Genomic DNA, 16,747 nt, shown 5'->3' with positions numbered 1-16,747 from the left:
CTGTTGTGTGGTGTGTAATCTGACAATGGTCCTGTCCGGAGGTTGGGGGTCTGACTTTTTTTTTAGGCTCGGTTCACGCTGGAGCAGTGCGGGATTCCTGTGCGGCTTCCTGTATCACCCCGAAATCGAAAGCGATTCATACTGACATCTGCGAACCACTGCGGGTGTCAATGTAAAGTTAATAAACTGTGTATCAGATACTTGGGCGCTGCTATGTACTAAGAAGAAGATAATAAAAAAAAAAGTGACAAATGTCTAATCTTACTCGTACACAATGCGTATTTTAACCCTTTCGCGCCTAATCCTATTTCTGACATTTTTTGTTGCTTACAAGTTAAAATCCATATTTTTTTTGCTAGAAAATTACTTAAAATCCCCAAACATATTATATATTGACTCTTTTGCATAAACTTCATGTCATTGTCAAAGCCTTTGACACTCATGAAATGCTTGTAATTCTAAATAATTGTAAATATTCCATAGTAACATCTGACAAAAAGATCTAAAAACACTGAAGCAGCAGACTTTGTGAAAATAAAAATATATCTGTCATTTTAAAAACTTGTAGTCACGGATGTATAATTCTGTTTTGAGGAATGTTTCTCAGTCTCCAATTAGTTGAGTTATAAGAATAAATATAAAGAAGTGTAACTAGAATCTGATGCTCTCTTCCAGCCTCTTTATGGAAATTCTAAAGTGCTGTACAGACTGTGATGAAATCCAGTTCAAAGAAGATGGCTCCTGGTCACCTATGCGGTCAAAGAAAGATGTGCAGGAAGTAAAAAGCTCGTGTAATGGAGTGGACAGTGAGTACAATTCACACTTGGGCTGTGTATTTCATGGGACTTGTAGTAGATGGTCTTCCTTCTTATTGCTTATTACTATTCCTAAAACATGAGCATGCTTGTTTAACCACTTGAGTCTCCCAAGACTTTCTTCCTAACTCCCCCCTCAAACCCCAGAGTCCTTTCCATTTCGGTGATGTCGGCTCCATATGTATCTTCTCAAGGATTTGTGGTCTATCCTAACATACTGTACGTCGTCCTTCTTTTTTTTTTTTTTTTTTTTTTTTTTTTTTTTCGGGACAGATGGGGCCTTAATTTGGTAGCAAATTTGGATGCGTAAATGTTCTTGATTTTTCATTGGTAATAAATGGTAAAAAAACTAAATGGTTTTCCTGTAATTTTTTTTTTTTTTTCCCAAGGCAACATTTATGTAGTCAGCGCCCCCCCCCCCCCCAAATTTATTTATTGCAGAATATAATCAACAAAGTCCACTGATGAGCATATCAATTTTTATTTTGAGAGCTTGATTTCCCTTTCAGCACAAAATTGAGATGCACACTAAAAAGGTTTGTGTAAATTATTGGTGTAACGTTAAAGTGTTACTAAACCTGGGAGCCTGCAGCCACTAGACCTGGTCTCCCCAGGAGCCTGCAGTCACTAGGTCTCCCCAAGAGCCTGCAGTCACTAGGTCTCCCCAAGAGCCTGCAGTCACTAGGTCTCCCCAAGAGCCTGCAGTCACTAGGTCTCCCCAAGAGCCTGCAGTCACTAGGTCTCCCCAAGAGCCTGCAGTCACTAGGTCTCCCAAGAGCCTGCAGTCACTAGGTCTCCCCAGGAGCCTGCAGTCACTAGGTCTCCCCAGGAGCCTGCAGTCACTAGGTCTCCCCAGGAGCCTGCAGTCACTAGGTCTCCCCAAGAGCCTGCAGTCACTAGGTCTCCCCAGGAGCCTGCAGTCACTAGATCTCCCCAGGAGCTTGGTGTCACTAGGTCTCCCCAGGAGCTTGGCATCACTAGGTCTCCCCAGGAGCTTGGCGTCACTAGGTCTCCCCAGGAGCTTGGCGTCACTAGGTCTCCCCAGGAGCCTGCGGGTCACTAGGTCTCCCCAGGAGCCTGCGGGTCACTAGGTCTCCCCAGGAGCCTGCGGGTCACTAGGTCTCCCCAGGAGCCTGCGGGTCACTAGGTCTCCCCAGGAGCCTGCGGGTCACTAGGTCTCCCCAGGAGCCTGCGGGTCACTAGGTCTCCCCAGGAGCCTGCGGGTCACTAGGTCTCCCCAGGAGCCTGCAAGTCACTAGGTCTCCCCACTAGGTCTCCCCAGGAGCCTGCAAGTCACTAGGTCTCCCCACTAGGTCTCCCCAGGAGCCTGCAAGTCACTAGGTCTGGTCTCCCACAATACACAGCCTTTTCCCATCAGCATTATATAGCAATCTTGTTACGTCTATCAGTGTCTGGTTAAAGCTTGTAGGAGGAGTTTTCATTCTCCTCTGATTGTCCTAGGAGGCTGCAGGACCCCTGACCTTCTGTCTGAACAGTGCTTATTGGCCCTGTGCTGATCACATGCACTCTCCCCAAGAAAAAAAATCCTAGCAATTCACAGCAAACTGAGCATGTGCAGCTTGTCCCCAAAGCTCTGTCCTATCAGGAGATTGGGGACAGTGGAATCAGAAGACTGGATCAAACGGCCTTTTTACACCATGCAGAGGATTAACCCCTTAGGTTCCACAGTGAGTATAACAAGCATGCATTACTGCGTATACACACTGATTTTACTGTTGTGGATTTGGTAACACTTTTAAGATTGACTCGGGTTAACCTGTCACAATGGCGACTTTTCACAGTGAACATAACGTTGAATGCTGCTCCAGTTCCCATCCCAGACTCCGACGACTTCCACTGATGGAGGCAGGAAGAGCGCCTGTCTCAGCTCTATACACACTCTGCAGCAGGGGTCTGAAACTGGCGGCCCTCCAGCTGTTGCAAAACTACAAGTACCCTGAGGCATTGCAAGGCTGACAGTTGCAAGCATGACTCCCCACAGGCAGAGGCATGATGGGACTTGTAGTTTCACAACAGCTGGAGGGCCGCCAGTTTGAGACCCCCTGCCCTGCAGGGGAAAAAAGCCAAGATTATGCTCCTCTAGGACTAGGCCCTGTGGGTGGGGCGAAACGCGTCAGTTGCCTGTATTGAGCTGGGTTTAAGTTGCTTCCATCGGTCTGACACTTGGGCTTTGTTGGTGTGCAATGTCTGTGCCCCCCTCCACATAGACATATTTACAGTTGCTAAAAGCTCAACAGAACAGTTTTGTCCCAGCCTCCATTCCTAGTGGGAGCCGTATGACGTCACTACACTCCCATTGTAAAAATGTAAACGCATTCTGATTACTTTCTTACAGCGCGCTTCTATGGAGCGTTATGTTAACGCATCTGAAGCTCGGGAGCTGATCATTTCAGATCCTTTGCCTGGTGCTTGAGGCTGGCTGTCAGATGGCCTGCAGTTCCAACCAGAACCTGTAGAAGTGGCTGAGATGGTGTACCGGTTTATACCTGCCTGCTATCCCGTTGTTGTTTTAAAATGGCACTGTGGGCTCAAGTGGTTAAGTTCTTTCACAATCCTTAATTTTCAGGCAGCACATGGTTTTATTTAGATCTGTGCTGTTTTGGGGGGGGGGGGGATTCAGACCAGCTCCACCCCAGGCTGAAGCCCGATTTATGACATTCTTATTGGGGGGGGGGGGGGGGGGGGTGGAGTACAACCATCACTGAAACGAAGGCAGCCAGTAAAATCACGTTTTGTTCTTTGTTTTTTTTAATGCTGCACCCTGAGTGGCGCCCTTGTTTGTGTTTTTTATGCCCGTTAACTTTTACTGCATTGCATTGGGTTCATAAGTACCTCTTGTGGTAAAGTCTCGCTGTGTACAGCGGCCTATGGTGGTAATCTCACCCACAGCCCTTAACTCCTCTGTGCAACTGGTATAAATTCCCAAATTTGACTCGCTGGCAGCCTCTTGCAATCTTAGGACATGATTGACAGACTGGAAGAGGGCGATGCTTCAGCCAATCAGGTGTACTACATACGAATGTACAAATATGCTGACAAGCAACCTTTTTTATAGGAGAAAAGCAGTGCTGTAATCTCATCCGTTTTTCCTTCTGGTCATTTGCTGTCCAGTCAACAGGACACTAACGTATAAGCTGCCAGCCATGCTGTTTGAGAGCTGTGTAAGGTGACGTCCACATGGGCGCACTACAGAGTACACCTCTACGAGGGCCACGTTTACAGACACGGGGATGCTCAGGTGTTCCTTGCAGCTGCATGGACACAGTCGCTGCTCCCAATTTGGCATTGGTTCTGGTGCACGGCCCCAACGCACACTGCGTTCAGGATCATGCGCTCGCACGGACATCTATTTGGGAGCAGCGTCTTTATTTGCAGCTGCTGTATCCCAATAGACTTCAATGGGAATACGTGGGACGTTGATGCATCTCTGTGCGGTGTGCACACAACCCTCATGCAGGGGTATACTGTAGTGCAGCTGTGTGAATGAGGCACAAATCTCAGGGCTAGATGGGTGTAAATGCAGATCCCTTTGGCAGGTAAAAGCACTCTGATGTGGGTTTCATCTGACTATTTAGAGGTTTGTGGAATTCTTCATTAAAGTAATGCCGTTGTAAGGGCTCATTTACACTTCGACTTCAACGCACATTAAAGTGCCCGACGCTTCAATACACCTTGGTGATGCATTTTTAAATTTTTTTTATTTTTTTTAAGCTTTAATCACGCTTGGCAGATGCCCTGTGTGTGCTGATTTTTTTTAGCCCTGTTTCACACTTGTGCGGTGCGAATTGAAGCTCAGGTTTCACTGGTGAGATAAAAATCTCCTGTTCAAAGGATTCATTGCGTTTTTGCTCAGGATTAGAGAGCAGGGAGAGGGGGAGGGAGGAGGGGGGGGAGAGGGGGAGGTGTAGTGAGGAGAAGTAGAAATTCCTTGTTCAGAACGCAATGCATCTGCGAATCAGATGCGTTCCCATAGGAGATAATAGGCTTGTAGTTCGCACCGCAATGGCCAAAAAACGCACATGTTTTTTGTGCAATGCGCAGTGCGAATGCAATGCACATATGTGAACCAGATGCATTCATATGAATGTATTTTAAAATGTCCTGCGAATTAGATGCGGTGTAAGCCGCATCTAATTCGCATAGGTGTGAACCCGGGCTTAAAGGGGACCAGTAGTAGAACCCCCCCCCCCCCCCTGCGCTCAGCAGATCCCCCAGCTTATTGGTAGCCTCGCTCAGCAGATCCCCCAGCTTATTGGTAGCCTCGCTCAGCAGATCCCCCAGCTTATTGGTAGCCTCGCTCAGCAGATCCCCCAGCTTATTGGTAGCCTCGCTCAGCAGATCCCCCAGCTTATTGGTAGCCTCGCTCAGCAGAACCCCCAGCTTATTGGTAGCCTCGCTCAGCAGATCCCCCAGCTTATTGGTAGCCTCGCTCAGCAGATCCCCCAGCTTATTGGTAGCCTCGCTCAGCAGAACCCCCAGCTTATTGGTAGCCTCGCTCAGCAGAACCCCCAGCTTATTGGTAGCCTCGCTCAGCAGAACCCCCAGCTTATTGGTAGCCTCGCTCAGCAGAACCCCCAGCTTATTGGTAGCCTCGCTCAGCAGATCCCCCAGCTTTATTGGTAGCCTCGCTCAGCGGACCCCCAGCTTTATTGGTTGCCTCGCTCAGCGGACCCCCAGCTTATTGGTAGCCTCGCTCAGCAGATCCCCCAGCTTATTGGTAGCCTCGCTCAGCAGATCCCCCAGCTTATTGGTAGCCTCGCTCAGCAGATCCCCCAGCTTATTGGTAGCCTCGCTCAGCAGAACCCCCAGCTTATTGGTAGCCTCGCTCAGCAGATCCCCCAGCTTTATTGGTAGCCTCGCTCAGCAGATCCCCCAGCTTTATTGGTAGCCTCGCTCAGCGGACCCCCAGCTTATTGGTAGCCTCGCTCAGCGGACCCCCAGCTTATTGGTAGCCTCGCTAGTTTCTCCTGCTCAGGTCTGCTGATCCTTCCACTATAGGATTCCCATGTTGCACACCACGTGTGTCATCTGCTAGTTTTTACGCTCTAGTCCGAACCCCGCTTACCTTCCTGCTGCTCCATGCTGCACACCAGATGTGACGTCTGCACCAGACCCTCCCAAAATATATACACCTGAACCGGACGTGACTGATGACCTATTTCCGGTTCACTTCTTGGTCTCCCAGTGCATCCTAGGATCTTTCATACCTCCAAAACAAAGTGAAGCTAAAGCTGAATAAAAGCCTCTCCAATTTGCAAGTGCTGTTAGCGAGTGTTGTCAGACTTCTATGGAGGCTTTGAAGCACAGAGAAAGCGACATGGGGGATAATTTTTGAGGCAAAGCAACACAATGTGTGACCAGGACTGTAAGGTAACCATTTTATTTAGTGACGGGGGCTTTGATTGGCATTCAGAGCACTATAAAAAAAGCGTGTCCAATGCCACATTTTGAAGCGAGTGTAAACGAGCCCCAATACCGATTTCCAAGGTTTTGAAACTTTTTTTTTTTTTTTAGTGTTTCTCTGCCTGTTAGCAGCAATGGTTTTACCCATGTGCATGTCCTATTTCAGATGGGTGCATCAGCAGTACAGTGGAGCATCAGGTGTCCTCACAGCAACACTCTAACAAAAATAAGAAGGTGGAGGTGATTGACCTGACAGTGGACAGCTCTTCGGATGAGGAGGAGGAGGAGCCCTGTGCTAAAAGGAGTTGTCCATCGATAACCCCTGCTTCACCTCTCAGCAACAAGAGGTAAGTTTGTACAAAAAGTGACTCCACTCACCGATGTGAGTGTGTGATATGTGTGGAGCGCTGCGTAAATTGACGGCGCTATATGGGTACCTTAAATAATAATAGATGAACAACTTAATGAGAGACAATGGATATGGACAATTTTAGACACGCACCCCCACTCAGGTTGAACTGATGTCTTTATTCTACCTTAATAACTATGTCACTATGTAATGTCTCACCAGATTTACTTAAATGATTTTCCCCTTTCGGTCCCTGATTGCTTTTGGAGATGTGGCAAAGAGGCACGTTCCTCCATATTTGGTAGGGGGTCTGCCCACTGATGCACTGTTTTTGGTGTAAGGTGCATGATATGACAATCTTTGCTCCCGTTGGAGTTCTCCCCGGCACAGTACCTTCCTAATTTTTTCCAGGATATCTAAAAAGTGATATTATAGATATTATAGATCAGTTACTATGCAGTTACTATGCATATGATCAACGCTGCTAGGCTTTGCGTACAAACTCATTGGAGGTCTATATCCCCTCCTTCGATGAAGGAATTGTTCCATTGTTTTAATCGCATTGCAGAGCTGGAGGAGCTGATTCATACCACTTTTGATGGAATCTCCAAATTCTGAGGCCTGGATAACCTTCCGAGACTCTCGAACATTTCCAGAGCTGCAACAGGATACAAATCGGATATCTGGTTGAGGTTTTTTCCTGGTTTCTAAGAGATTCACCTATTCCCTGCTTCTGGGGTGTTGCAATTAAGCATACTCCTTGGCAATGGGTGGAGAGAGCAGTTGGTGGTGTTTCTCTCATCTATTCCCCCCCCCCCCCCTCCTTTTTTTTTTTTTTTTTTTTTTTTTTTTTTAAATTTCACTGCCCTGTAGTTTGGCTATTTTGGCTATGGATGAGATTGAGATTTCAAACAGACTTATTTTACGTTGTCATTATGGGGTATTGTTTGTAGAATTTTTGAGGAAAATAATACATTTAATCCATTTTGGAATAAGGCTGTAACATAAAATGTGGAAAAAGTGAAGAGCTGTGAATACTTTCCAGATGAACCGTAAGTAGTAGAGTCCTTTGTGTTCCTGCAAGTACATGTTCATCTTCTAATTAATCCCGGTAAAGCCTGTTGGATCACGGAGTCGATGACGTCTCCTAAATTGGGATCCTGTTACACGTCGCTCCAATTTCAAATGCTGGAACCTCTATTGCCGTTTGAAATGTTAAGGTTTGACAGCTGAATGAGGGGTGGCTTGCTTAGAGGGTGCAGAACTTTAACTTGTATTTTGGCATTCGTGTACAACTTGGGGTACAGGATCCAACAGCGGAGCTTCACAGGGATTAAATGGAAGAATAGCGCATGCACACTAGGCCAGGTCAGGTTCACAATAAAGTGCTTTTGCAGTGTTCTCATCTGTTTCTAAGCCTTTGTGGAGACATTGAGAGGTTCACATTTCACCTGCATTGCCATCTGCTGATGAAATCTGGTATAACGGCACAAAAATTACAGATAAATGTAAACAAAGCTATTGGTGACTTTTTTTTTTTTTTTTTCCCCTTCTAGTATGCTGACTCTGCCGCACCAGGCTTCTCCTATTTCTCGAACTCCCAGTTTGCCAGCTGTGGATTCAACATATATGAACACCCCACTGATCCAGGACTACAGGCATCCCTTCCATATGACGCCTATGCCGTATGACCAGCTAGGTAGGAGTCAGTCATTGTCTTCTTTTTTAAAAGAGGGGGGGGGGGGGGGGGGTGTGGTGTGGTGTGTTTTTGTTTTTTTTTTTTTTTTTTTTTCAAAAATCATACTTGCCTAGGTGGATGTAGGATCGGTCCCCCGCCGGCTTGCTGATCGCTCGGTTTTCAGAGCTCGCTCATGAGCAGAGACCTGGTGACTGTAACCAACTCTCTGCTCTGCCCCACCACCCCCTGCACTCACTTGGAGGGTGGTGGTAGCGGGTGGCCCAGGCTCTCAGCGGCTCACTGAGAGGCTGTGCCAGGTGCAGGTCCAGACTTGTGGGGCGGATCCCGAATTTATTGTCGCGATCTTGCCCCAGCCTGGATGAGCTCTGTGTGAGGTCAGTCGACAGCGGGTCACAGGAGTACAGAACGAACTGCACACCTCTAATTCACAGGAAAGGTACAGCCAAATGAGCTTTGGCTGTACTTCAACTTTAATGAACAGTACATCCTGGGCAAAGTGATGGGTTCTTTTATCCCCTGGACCTCCTTGGGTCCTTTATAACCTGATGGTATCCTGAGCATTGTGCATCTTCCTATTCGGGGGCGGGGGGGGGTGTCATCTGTTTTCTCATAATTGGGTGTTTTTTGGGTCATCTGACAGCTAATGGAAGTGACAGAAAACCGCAGGAAGGCAAGTATGGTATGTTTTTAATATAAACTTGAAAAAATAGGTCTTCCATGAAGTGCAGTGCTAGTCCTTGCCTCCCAAAAAAAGGTTTTGATCAATCCTAAAAAAACCCAATCGGATCAAGGAAATAACAAGTGAAAAAAAAAACTCAATGTGCACATAAAGGTGGCATAATTTATAGATTATATCATCAAGTAGTTCACAAAACCTTATGTGCAAAAAATCTTATGCACAAAATGGCCTGTGATTCTTCTGTAGAAGACAAATTTATAAATGTGGAAATGTGGTGATCACACCACCCCCCCCCCCCCCCCCCCCCCCCCCCGCTGAAAAAACACAGCCCAGAGGTGTAAACCAATCTAATAAGCAAAAGAGAGGGGCAAGTGGGACTTTAAATGAAGCATGTCAATTGAAAGTATAATAATAATGAATACATGTGAGTAGGTAAAATGATTGGATTTAATTTATAGTCAAGTCCATGATTTTGATGCATACAGTACCAATAAAGTAGTATAGATACAGACATAGTCGCATAAATTGATATATAAGCATATTTAGCAGTAACAATCATTGAAGACTCAGTAGTCATGGACTTGACTATAAATTAAATCCAATCATTTTACCTACTCACATGTATTCATTATTATTATACTTTCAATTGACATGCTTCATTTAAAGTCCCACTTGCCCCTCTCTTTTTCTTTTATATATGAACCCGGGATGGAAGCATGCCATTGATATCTAGTTATGCGACTGGTCACTTTCTTTTGTCTACAATCTAATAAGCAGCTCCAATCCCCAGGATTGATAGTATTTTATGTAGGAAAAAAAAATGGCTCAGAATATTGTTCCCATAATTTTAAAAGCATCTTTATTAAATGTATAAAAATATAATTGCAAAGAATCAGCAGAACATGGGCACATCAACTTGTTATACAAGCACAGGTGGAGGCTTTGTAATACACCTGGCATACATAGAGTGGAAAACCTTCATCAGCTGCGGGCTGCTCAGCAACCTGCCGCTTGTGTAATACAAAACTCTGCTGACAGTACCATGCTCCGCCCCTGCGTGGTTTGTCCCAAGGAGAGTTTGTCGAGGGGATCAGGTTTATTGTTCATTCTGTAAAGTGAACCTGTTTTCACTTTCACACAACCCCCCTTCTCTCTCTCTCGTCAGAGCAAGACCAATAATTACATATATGAGAGAAATGTCAGAAATGGTGGCTGGCAAGTGGTTAATACAGATTTAAAAAAAAAAAAGCAAAGTTGTACTACTTTAAATATGGAAACATTTTACAATATGTATATTTTTTTTGGGGGGGTTTGTTTTTGTTTTTTTTAAGCTTTTAGATTGCTTTTTAAATTGTTTACTTTTTTTTTTCCCCCATCCATTCCCCTTACCAGGATTGGACTTCTTTCAATTTATGTCTGGAGACAACCAAGTGAGTATAATTGCCTTGATGCTTTTATATTTCCTGTTTGTATTCAGTGTTGCCAACAGTGGTCAACATAAATGGCAAATGTGGTTTCTTTGAGGGAAAACGGGAGAACCTTTTTTATAGGGTGTCTATAAGATCAGTCTTTGCTTTGTGTGGGAGAACATCCTAGTTGTCAGGTCCAAGTCTAACCTAGCCCCCCCCCCCCATGACCGATGAGAACATTGAGGGGAATTTATCAAAATGGGAGCAGCCAGAATCTGAAGCAGATTTGCAGGTCAACCAATCAGCTTCTAAATTTCATTTTCAAAGCTTAATTGAACAAGCTAAAGATGGAAGCTGATTGGTTTCCATGCACAGCTGCTCCAGGTTTAATGAATTCCCCTGTTAACTTCAGCTAAAACCATTTTTTTTAAGTGAATAAGGATAAGAACTTATTGGTGTCTGATGCCCCATTTAGAGGGATATTTTCTTCCTATTCTGGTGACCTTGGGTCACAAAGCGCGGTCAAATCTGTCATAAAGAAAAGCTGTTATTTTATTGCTTGCCCACAGAATTGAACTGATCTGGTTATGTGCAGATAATGCAGACCACATGGGGCTGTTGAAAGGCCCAGTCACCGCTCAGGACAAACGGGAGGATACGGTGGCCGGTCACCTACACAAAAAAGGATATACGAAATATATACCCTTTGAGATGGTATTTCTGAGGAATGCAGCAAAAAAGCCATTAGCGAGATTACAGATGAATCCTCATGGACGCCGTGTGTTTAGCTCGGTTACGGGTGCGCCCTCCTGCCCCGCTGCTGAGGTTGGATGGGGCAGGACGGTGAACTGAGGCCCCAGAACAGCGATGGCGAACCTTGGCACCCCAGATGTTTTGGAACTAAATTACCCATGATGCTCGTGCACTCTGCAAAGTAGTGGAGCATCATGGGAAATGTAGTTCCAAAACATCAACTACTTTGCAGAGTGCATGAGCATCATGGGTAATTTAGTTCCAAAACATCTGGGGTGCCAAGGTTCGCCATCGCTGTCCTAGAAGGTAACATGTATGCTATATTTGGGCAGAAAGTCACGTTTGCCTAAAAAAAAAAAAAAAAAAAAAAAAAAATCTAAGTGGTTCTAAAGCTTTAAGGTGTTGTTGTTTTTTTTTTTTTTTTTTTTTTTTTTAACTTTAATGCATTCTCAGCATGTCCAGGTCCCCCCCCCCCCTCTTTTATACTTACCTGAGCCCCATCCAGAGCTGTGCCTGAGAGCAACGGCTCTCTCAATGGTCTTCCTCCTCGCAGGGCAGATTGATGATAGCAGGGGTCATTGGCCCTGCTTTGTGTCTATGTACACAGAGCCTGAATGAGTACCCCCTTTAGCAAGCAGCTTCTTGGGGGGAGGGGGACGGGACGTGGAAGGCAGGAGAAGCCAAGAGCGCTGATGGGGGACTCTAGAAGAGGATCTGGGCTGCTCTGTGCAAAACCAAATGCGCAGAGGCCATCTTTTGCGATACAGCACTGCATTGCTTTAACTGACAATTGCGTGGTCGTGCGACACTGTACCCAAATAAAATTGATGTCCTCCCCCCCCCCCACACACACACACACACACAAATAGAGCTTTCTTTTGGTGGTATTTGATCATCTTTGTGGTTTTTTTATTTGCGCTATAAACAAAAAAGACTGACAATTTTGAAAAAAACGATTTTTTACTTTCTGCTATAATACATATTTAATAAAGTAAAAAAAACTTTATCAATTTAGGCCAATATGTTTTCTACTTCATCTTTTTGGTAAAAAAAACTCAAATAATTGTATATTGACTGGTTTGCGCAAAAGTTATAGCGTCTACAAACTACAGGAGAGATTTATGGACTTTTATTATTATTTTTTTTTTTTTTACAGGTAATGGTGGCGATCTGTGGTTTTTAGCGCGATTGCGACATTACGGTGGTCAACTCTGACCCTAAGTGACACTTTTTGGGGACCAGTGACACCAATACAGTGATAAAAGAAATGCACTGATTCCTGTATAAATTACACTGGCAAGGAAGAAGGGGTTAACACTGGGGGGCGATCAAGGAGCTAAATATGTTCCCTGAGAGGCGTTTCTAACTGGGGGGGGGGGGGGTGGATTCACTGGAGGGAAAAAAGATTGTGATTCGGCTTGCCTGAAACATGAGCTCTCCCTTTTCCTCCCTGATATAGCTGCAGTGTCCTTTTGTTTTGTAGCACACCGCTACTCCGTGTCTCTTCCGAATGATCGGCGGGTCGCGGCCGCGGGACCCGCTGATTGGCTCCCACTGTGTGCAATCACAGCGGGAGCAGTGCTCCGGTGGCGCGCACGCGCCTCCTAAACCGCATGAACGTGATTTTGCACACCCGGGCCGCAGGAAATGTACGCGGGTTGTATTAAAGAGGGGCTCCACCCAAAAATAAAGGGGAGGGGGTGGAGCGGGCACCTGATTTTGACAGGTACCCGCTCTGACCACTTAAGTGATCCAAGTGGCAGTTCTCCTCTCCCCCCTTCCTCCTTGCAGTCTTCTTTTAAGGGGGAAAGGAAGTCCTAACAGTTGCACGTCACACTAAAACCCGTGAGGAGGTGCATGATGGCTGCAGCCCGGGCTCCAACAAAACCACGCCCCCAACACTTTTCACTCCACCCCCATGCTTTAAACTCAGGGGTGGAGTGAAATGCGTTGGTGTGCCCTGGTTGGAGCCTGGGCTGAGGCTTGTGATGTGCAACTTTTAGGACTTTTCCCTACTGGATGTATTGAGCTGGGATGAGCTCTGTCCTTATCTGCTCTCCTAGCAGTTCCTCATACAAGAGGACCCGGTAAAGCCTTGAGTGGCACCTGTAATAATTTTTGTGGGTCATAGGTTTATTTTTTTTAATTTTTTTTTGGTTTGTGTGCTATCACCCCTACGAACCGCCTCCATATTAATGTTTTGTATCTTCGTTTCCTTCAGCATTACAACACGTCTCTCCTGGCTGCTGCAGCCGCCGCTGCTTCCGAAGAGCCGGATCTCCTTCACTCATCGCGATTCTTCCCGTACACCACCTCCTCACAAATCTTCCTGGACCAGCTAAGCGCGGGGGCGAGCACCACTCTGCCTGCGACCAACGGAAGCAACAGTGGCAGCAACAGCAGTTTAATATCCTCGAACAGCCTCCGCGACAGCCACAACGCAGCCAACCGGGGGCCAGCGGACAGCTCTTCTCTGTACGGCATCATCCCAGATGTTATCTCTTTGGACTGATCCCACAGATGAGAAACACTTTGGGGGAGGGATTTGGACCTCCGCTTGTCACCCTATTCCTTTTTATTTTATTATTATTATTTTTTTTTTTTTAATGAAATGTTTAACAAAAAAAGACATGTACAGAGAACAGAACTATATTTTCAGTTTTACTTTTGTATATAAACCGTAAACTTTACTCGTCCTCCCTAACAAAAACTGAGACGTGAACCCACCTCTTCCCCCTGCACTTTTTTTTTTTCTTCTCCCCCCAGCTCCAACTGGATCCTGGAGACTGACTCTTGTTCTGGAGACCTCCTCCCCCACCCCACACACCAGTTGTTTGTTCTGTTTTTCTGGCTTCTGAGCATTACCCATTACTGAACCCTTTAGAGCAGACACAGTATTGGTTTGGTTTATTTCCCCACCTCCGCTGGTCACATGCTTATGTCAATCAGTTTTTCTCGGTCTCCATTCCTGAACCTTCACACCTCCTTTTTTTTTTTTTTTTTTTTTGTCTGATTTTCGTTTCCTGCACTTTTTAATAAGTATTTATTGGATCTTGTGGAAGTCTTCACCAGTACACATGGGAATCCTGACATTGCTCTTCTAGGTGGTGCTCGGAGAGGATCGGAGGGTGGGTTGATGGCATCCTATTTGTTGTTTTTTTTTCTTTTTTGCTGCCAAATGAACATTTCAAAAAAAAAAAACAAAGCACTTCTGTTCCCATCAGCACTGAAAGCTAAGTTACAGAAAAGTTTGAAGTTTTACTTTGCTGGCCCAACATTGATCCATCTACAATGCAGAGACTAGGGTTGGTAGTGACACAGAGCTAGCACTCTTCCATTGCATGGTCTGGTGACATTTTGTTCTTATCCTAAAATTTCAGGTTCAAAAAAATTGGCAACCGATATAGAAAAGTCACAGATGGAGTCCACCATGTAAATTTGGCTTAAACTGGTAATCTGAAATACATAGTCTTATAGAGATCTTGCTTTTTCCAGTGGACCATATACTAGGGTTGCACCGATAACTTTTTTTTTTTACTGGGGAGTCCTGATACCGTTTGTGGAGTTGAGCCCATACAAAATAAATGTGCTCAAATCACACTGCAAATAATCCCATGCGATTTGACCAGGAATGTGGTGTGATTCCTGTCCGAATTGTATGTGGTTTCCTGCTCATGTGTGAACCCAGGCTGAAGTCGGATGGGAGCAAACACACTCTTGCGCATTTAGTGTGATGTCCGGGTGGTCTATTGTTCAAGGGATGGTGGTCTCCGGCTTTGCTGCCCTCCAGGAAAGGGGATGCCCTTATGGTCGCAAGAAAAATACAGAAAAGAGGGTGCACCAGCCTAGTGTATTTGGACTTCGACTCGATGGACTTGTGTCTTTTTTCGATCTTGCCTACTATGTGACTATGTATTAATACTTAAAACAAAGTAAAAACGACTCAAACGTGGAGAAACAAAGCTTGTAAATGTCACCTTGTCCTGGAACCGACAGTCTCCACTACTGCTAGGCTCTGAGTAAGAAGGCAATCCTTTAAAATGCGTCAGCAGGCAGCGGCCCTGATGTCTTCTCTGCTAGCTGGAGATTGTCGGTTCCTGGACTGATTGCCACAACGAGGTGACTTTTACAAACTTTGTTTCTCCATATATTTGTGGGTTGTTTTTAGTACTAATACATTTGGGCTGCTTTCACACCGAGGCGCTAAAGTGCTAAAAATAGCGCCTGCAAAGCGCGCTGAAAGAGCCGCTCAATTCACTCCAATGTGAAAGCCCCTAGGCTTTTTACACTGTAGCGGTGAGCTTGCAGGGCGGTCAAAAAAGACCTGCAAGCCGCATATTTGGAGCGATGTAGGAGCGGTGTATTCACCACTCCTAAAGCGCCCCTTCCCATTGAAAACAATGGGGCAGCGCTGCAAACCCGCCGACAAAGCTTTGCGGGCAGTTTTTAACCTTTTTCGGCTGCTAGTGGGGGGTTAAAACCGCCCCGCTAGCGGCCAAATAGCGCCACTAAAACGATGGTAAAGCGGCGCTATATATAGTGCCGCTTTACCGCCAGCGCCCGCCTCAGTGTGAAAGTAGCCTAAGGATAATGCACTAGGCTGGTTTTCCCTTTTTTTTCCCCTCCTTGTGAAGTCTGATGGGAGTGTAGGAAAAAAATGATTCGCACTCCGGTTGTTGCTCTTAAAATGTCTTCATTTTCTTGAATGGCCACAGTGAATAAACGCAGGTTAAGTCAGTTGACGCGTTTCAGCCTATAAGGCCTTAGTCATAACCAAGGCTAAGGCCTTATAGGCTGAAACGCGTCGACTGACCTAATCTGCATTTTTTCTCTGTGGCTATTCAATAAAATGAAAAAATTTTAGGAGCAACAACCGGAGTCTGGATCATTTTTTCTACGTTCCTGTACTCTGCCAGCGACTGTGGATCGAGCACCGGAGCTCTGCTATCTATGTGGTGTATGGGTAGTAGCTCTGACTTTTCTGTTTATACTTTGAATTCGGATGGGAGTCTGAGCTGGTGGAACCCATCATGCAGGGAGGTCCCCCCGCTCCTGTGTGAACCCAGGCTTAAAGTGTTACTAAACCCACAACTGTAAAATCAGTCTGTATATGCAGTAAAGCATTCTTATAATCACTGTGGAACTTAAGGGGTTACTCCTGTAATGTGTAAAAATGCTCTTTGATCCTGTATGGACTAATCCACCCCTACAGGGTCTCTCTTGACAAGTCCAGATAATACAGTCAGAGTAGTAAAGCTGCACATGCTCAGTTTGGTCTTTATTGCTGAAGAGAACATTTCCTTGTTGCGCTGAGCTAGCCCGGTCACATGATATTGACATCACACATGTGGGCGTGTCTACAGATCCAAATTGACAGTATAGTCCCTTGCTCCTCCTCTATGCCCAGTAACTAAAAAAAAAGAACAGCGTGGGTAGGATGTCACATCTTGATTTATGGATGATCCGTATCCCATAATAGCGGGAGGACACAGGCTGTAGTGGAAATCTCCTCCTACCTGAACTCTCACCACTTGGGTGGACCCTGCAGTTTATTACGCGACCGTGGTATACAGATCAGCCAAAAAGATATTTAGTGGCAGTATTCTAATGTAAAAAAAA

The 16,747-nt window shown here is 45.5% G+C and overlaps 1 protein-coding gene across 1 annotated transcript in view; it reads left to right on the top strand.

Moving 5' to 3' along the window:
* PIAS1 (protein inhibitor of activated STAT 1) overlaps nt 1-15,848 on the top strand; it is a 108,088-nt gene extending 92,240 nt beyond the window's left edge. The window contains 5 exon segments of the mRNA XM_073618280.1: nt 676-806; nt 6,406-6,586; nt 8,145-8,287; nt 10,359-10,396; nt 13,350-15,848. Of these exon segments, the coding sequence (XP_073474381.1) occupies nt 676-806; nt 6,406-6,586; nt 8,145-8,287; nt 10,359-10,396; nt 13,350-13,640 (784 nt within the window). The 3' untranslated portion in view covers nt 13,641-15,848.
* The last annotated feature ends 899 nt before the right edge of the window (nt 15,849-16,747 follow it).

This window comes from Aquarana catesbeiana, linkage group LG03 (genome assembly GCF_042186555.1).
Source record: "Aquarana catesbeiana isolate 2022-GZ linkage group LG03, ASM4218655v1, whole genome shotgun sequence".
NCBI lineage: Eukaryota > Metazoa > Chordata > Amphibia > Anura > Ranidae > Aquarana > Aquarana catesbeiana.
This window is presented reverse-complemented; position numbering and strand designations above follow the sequence as displayed.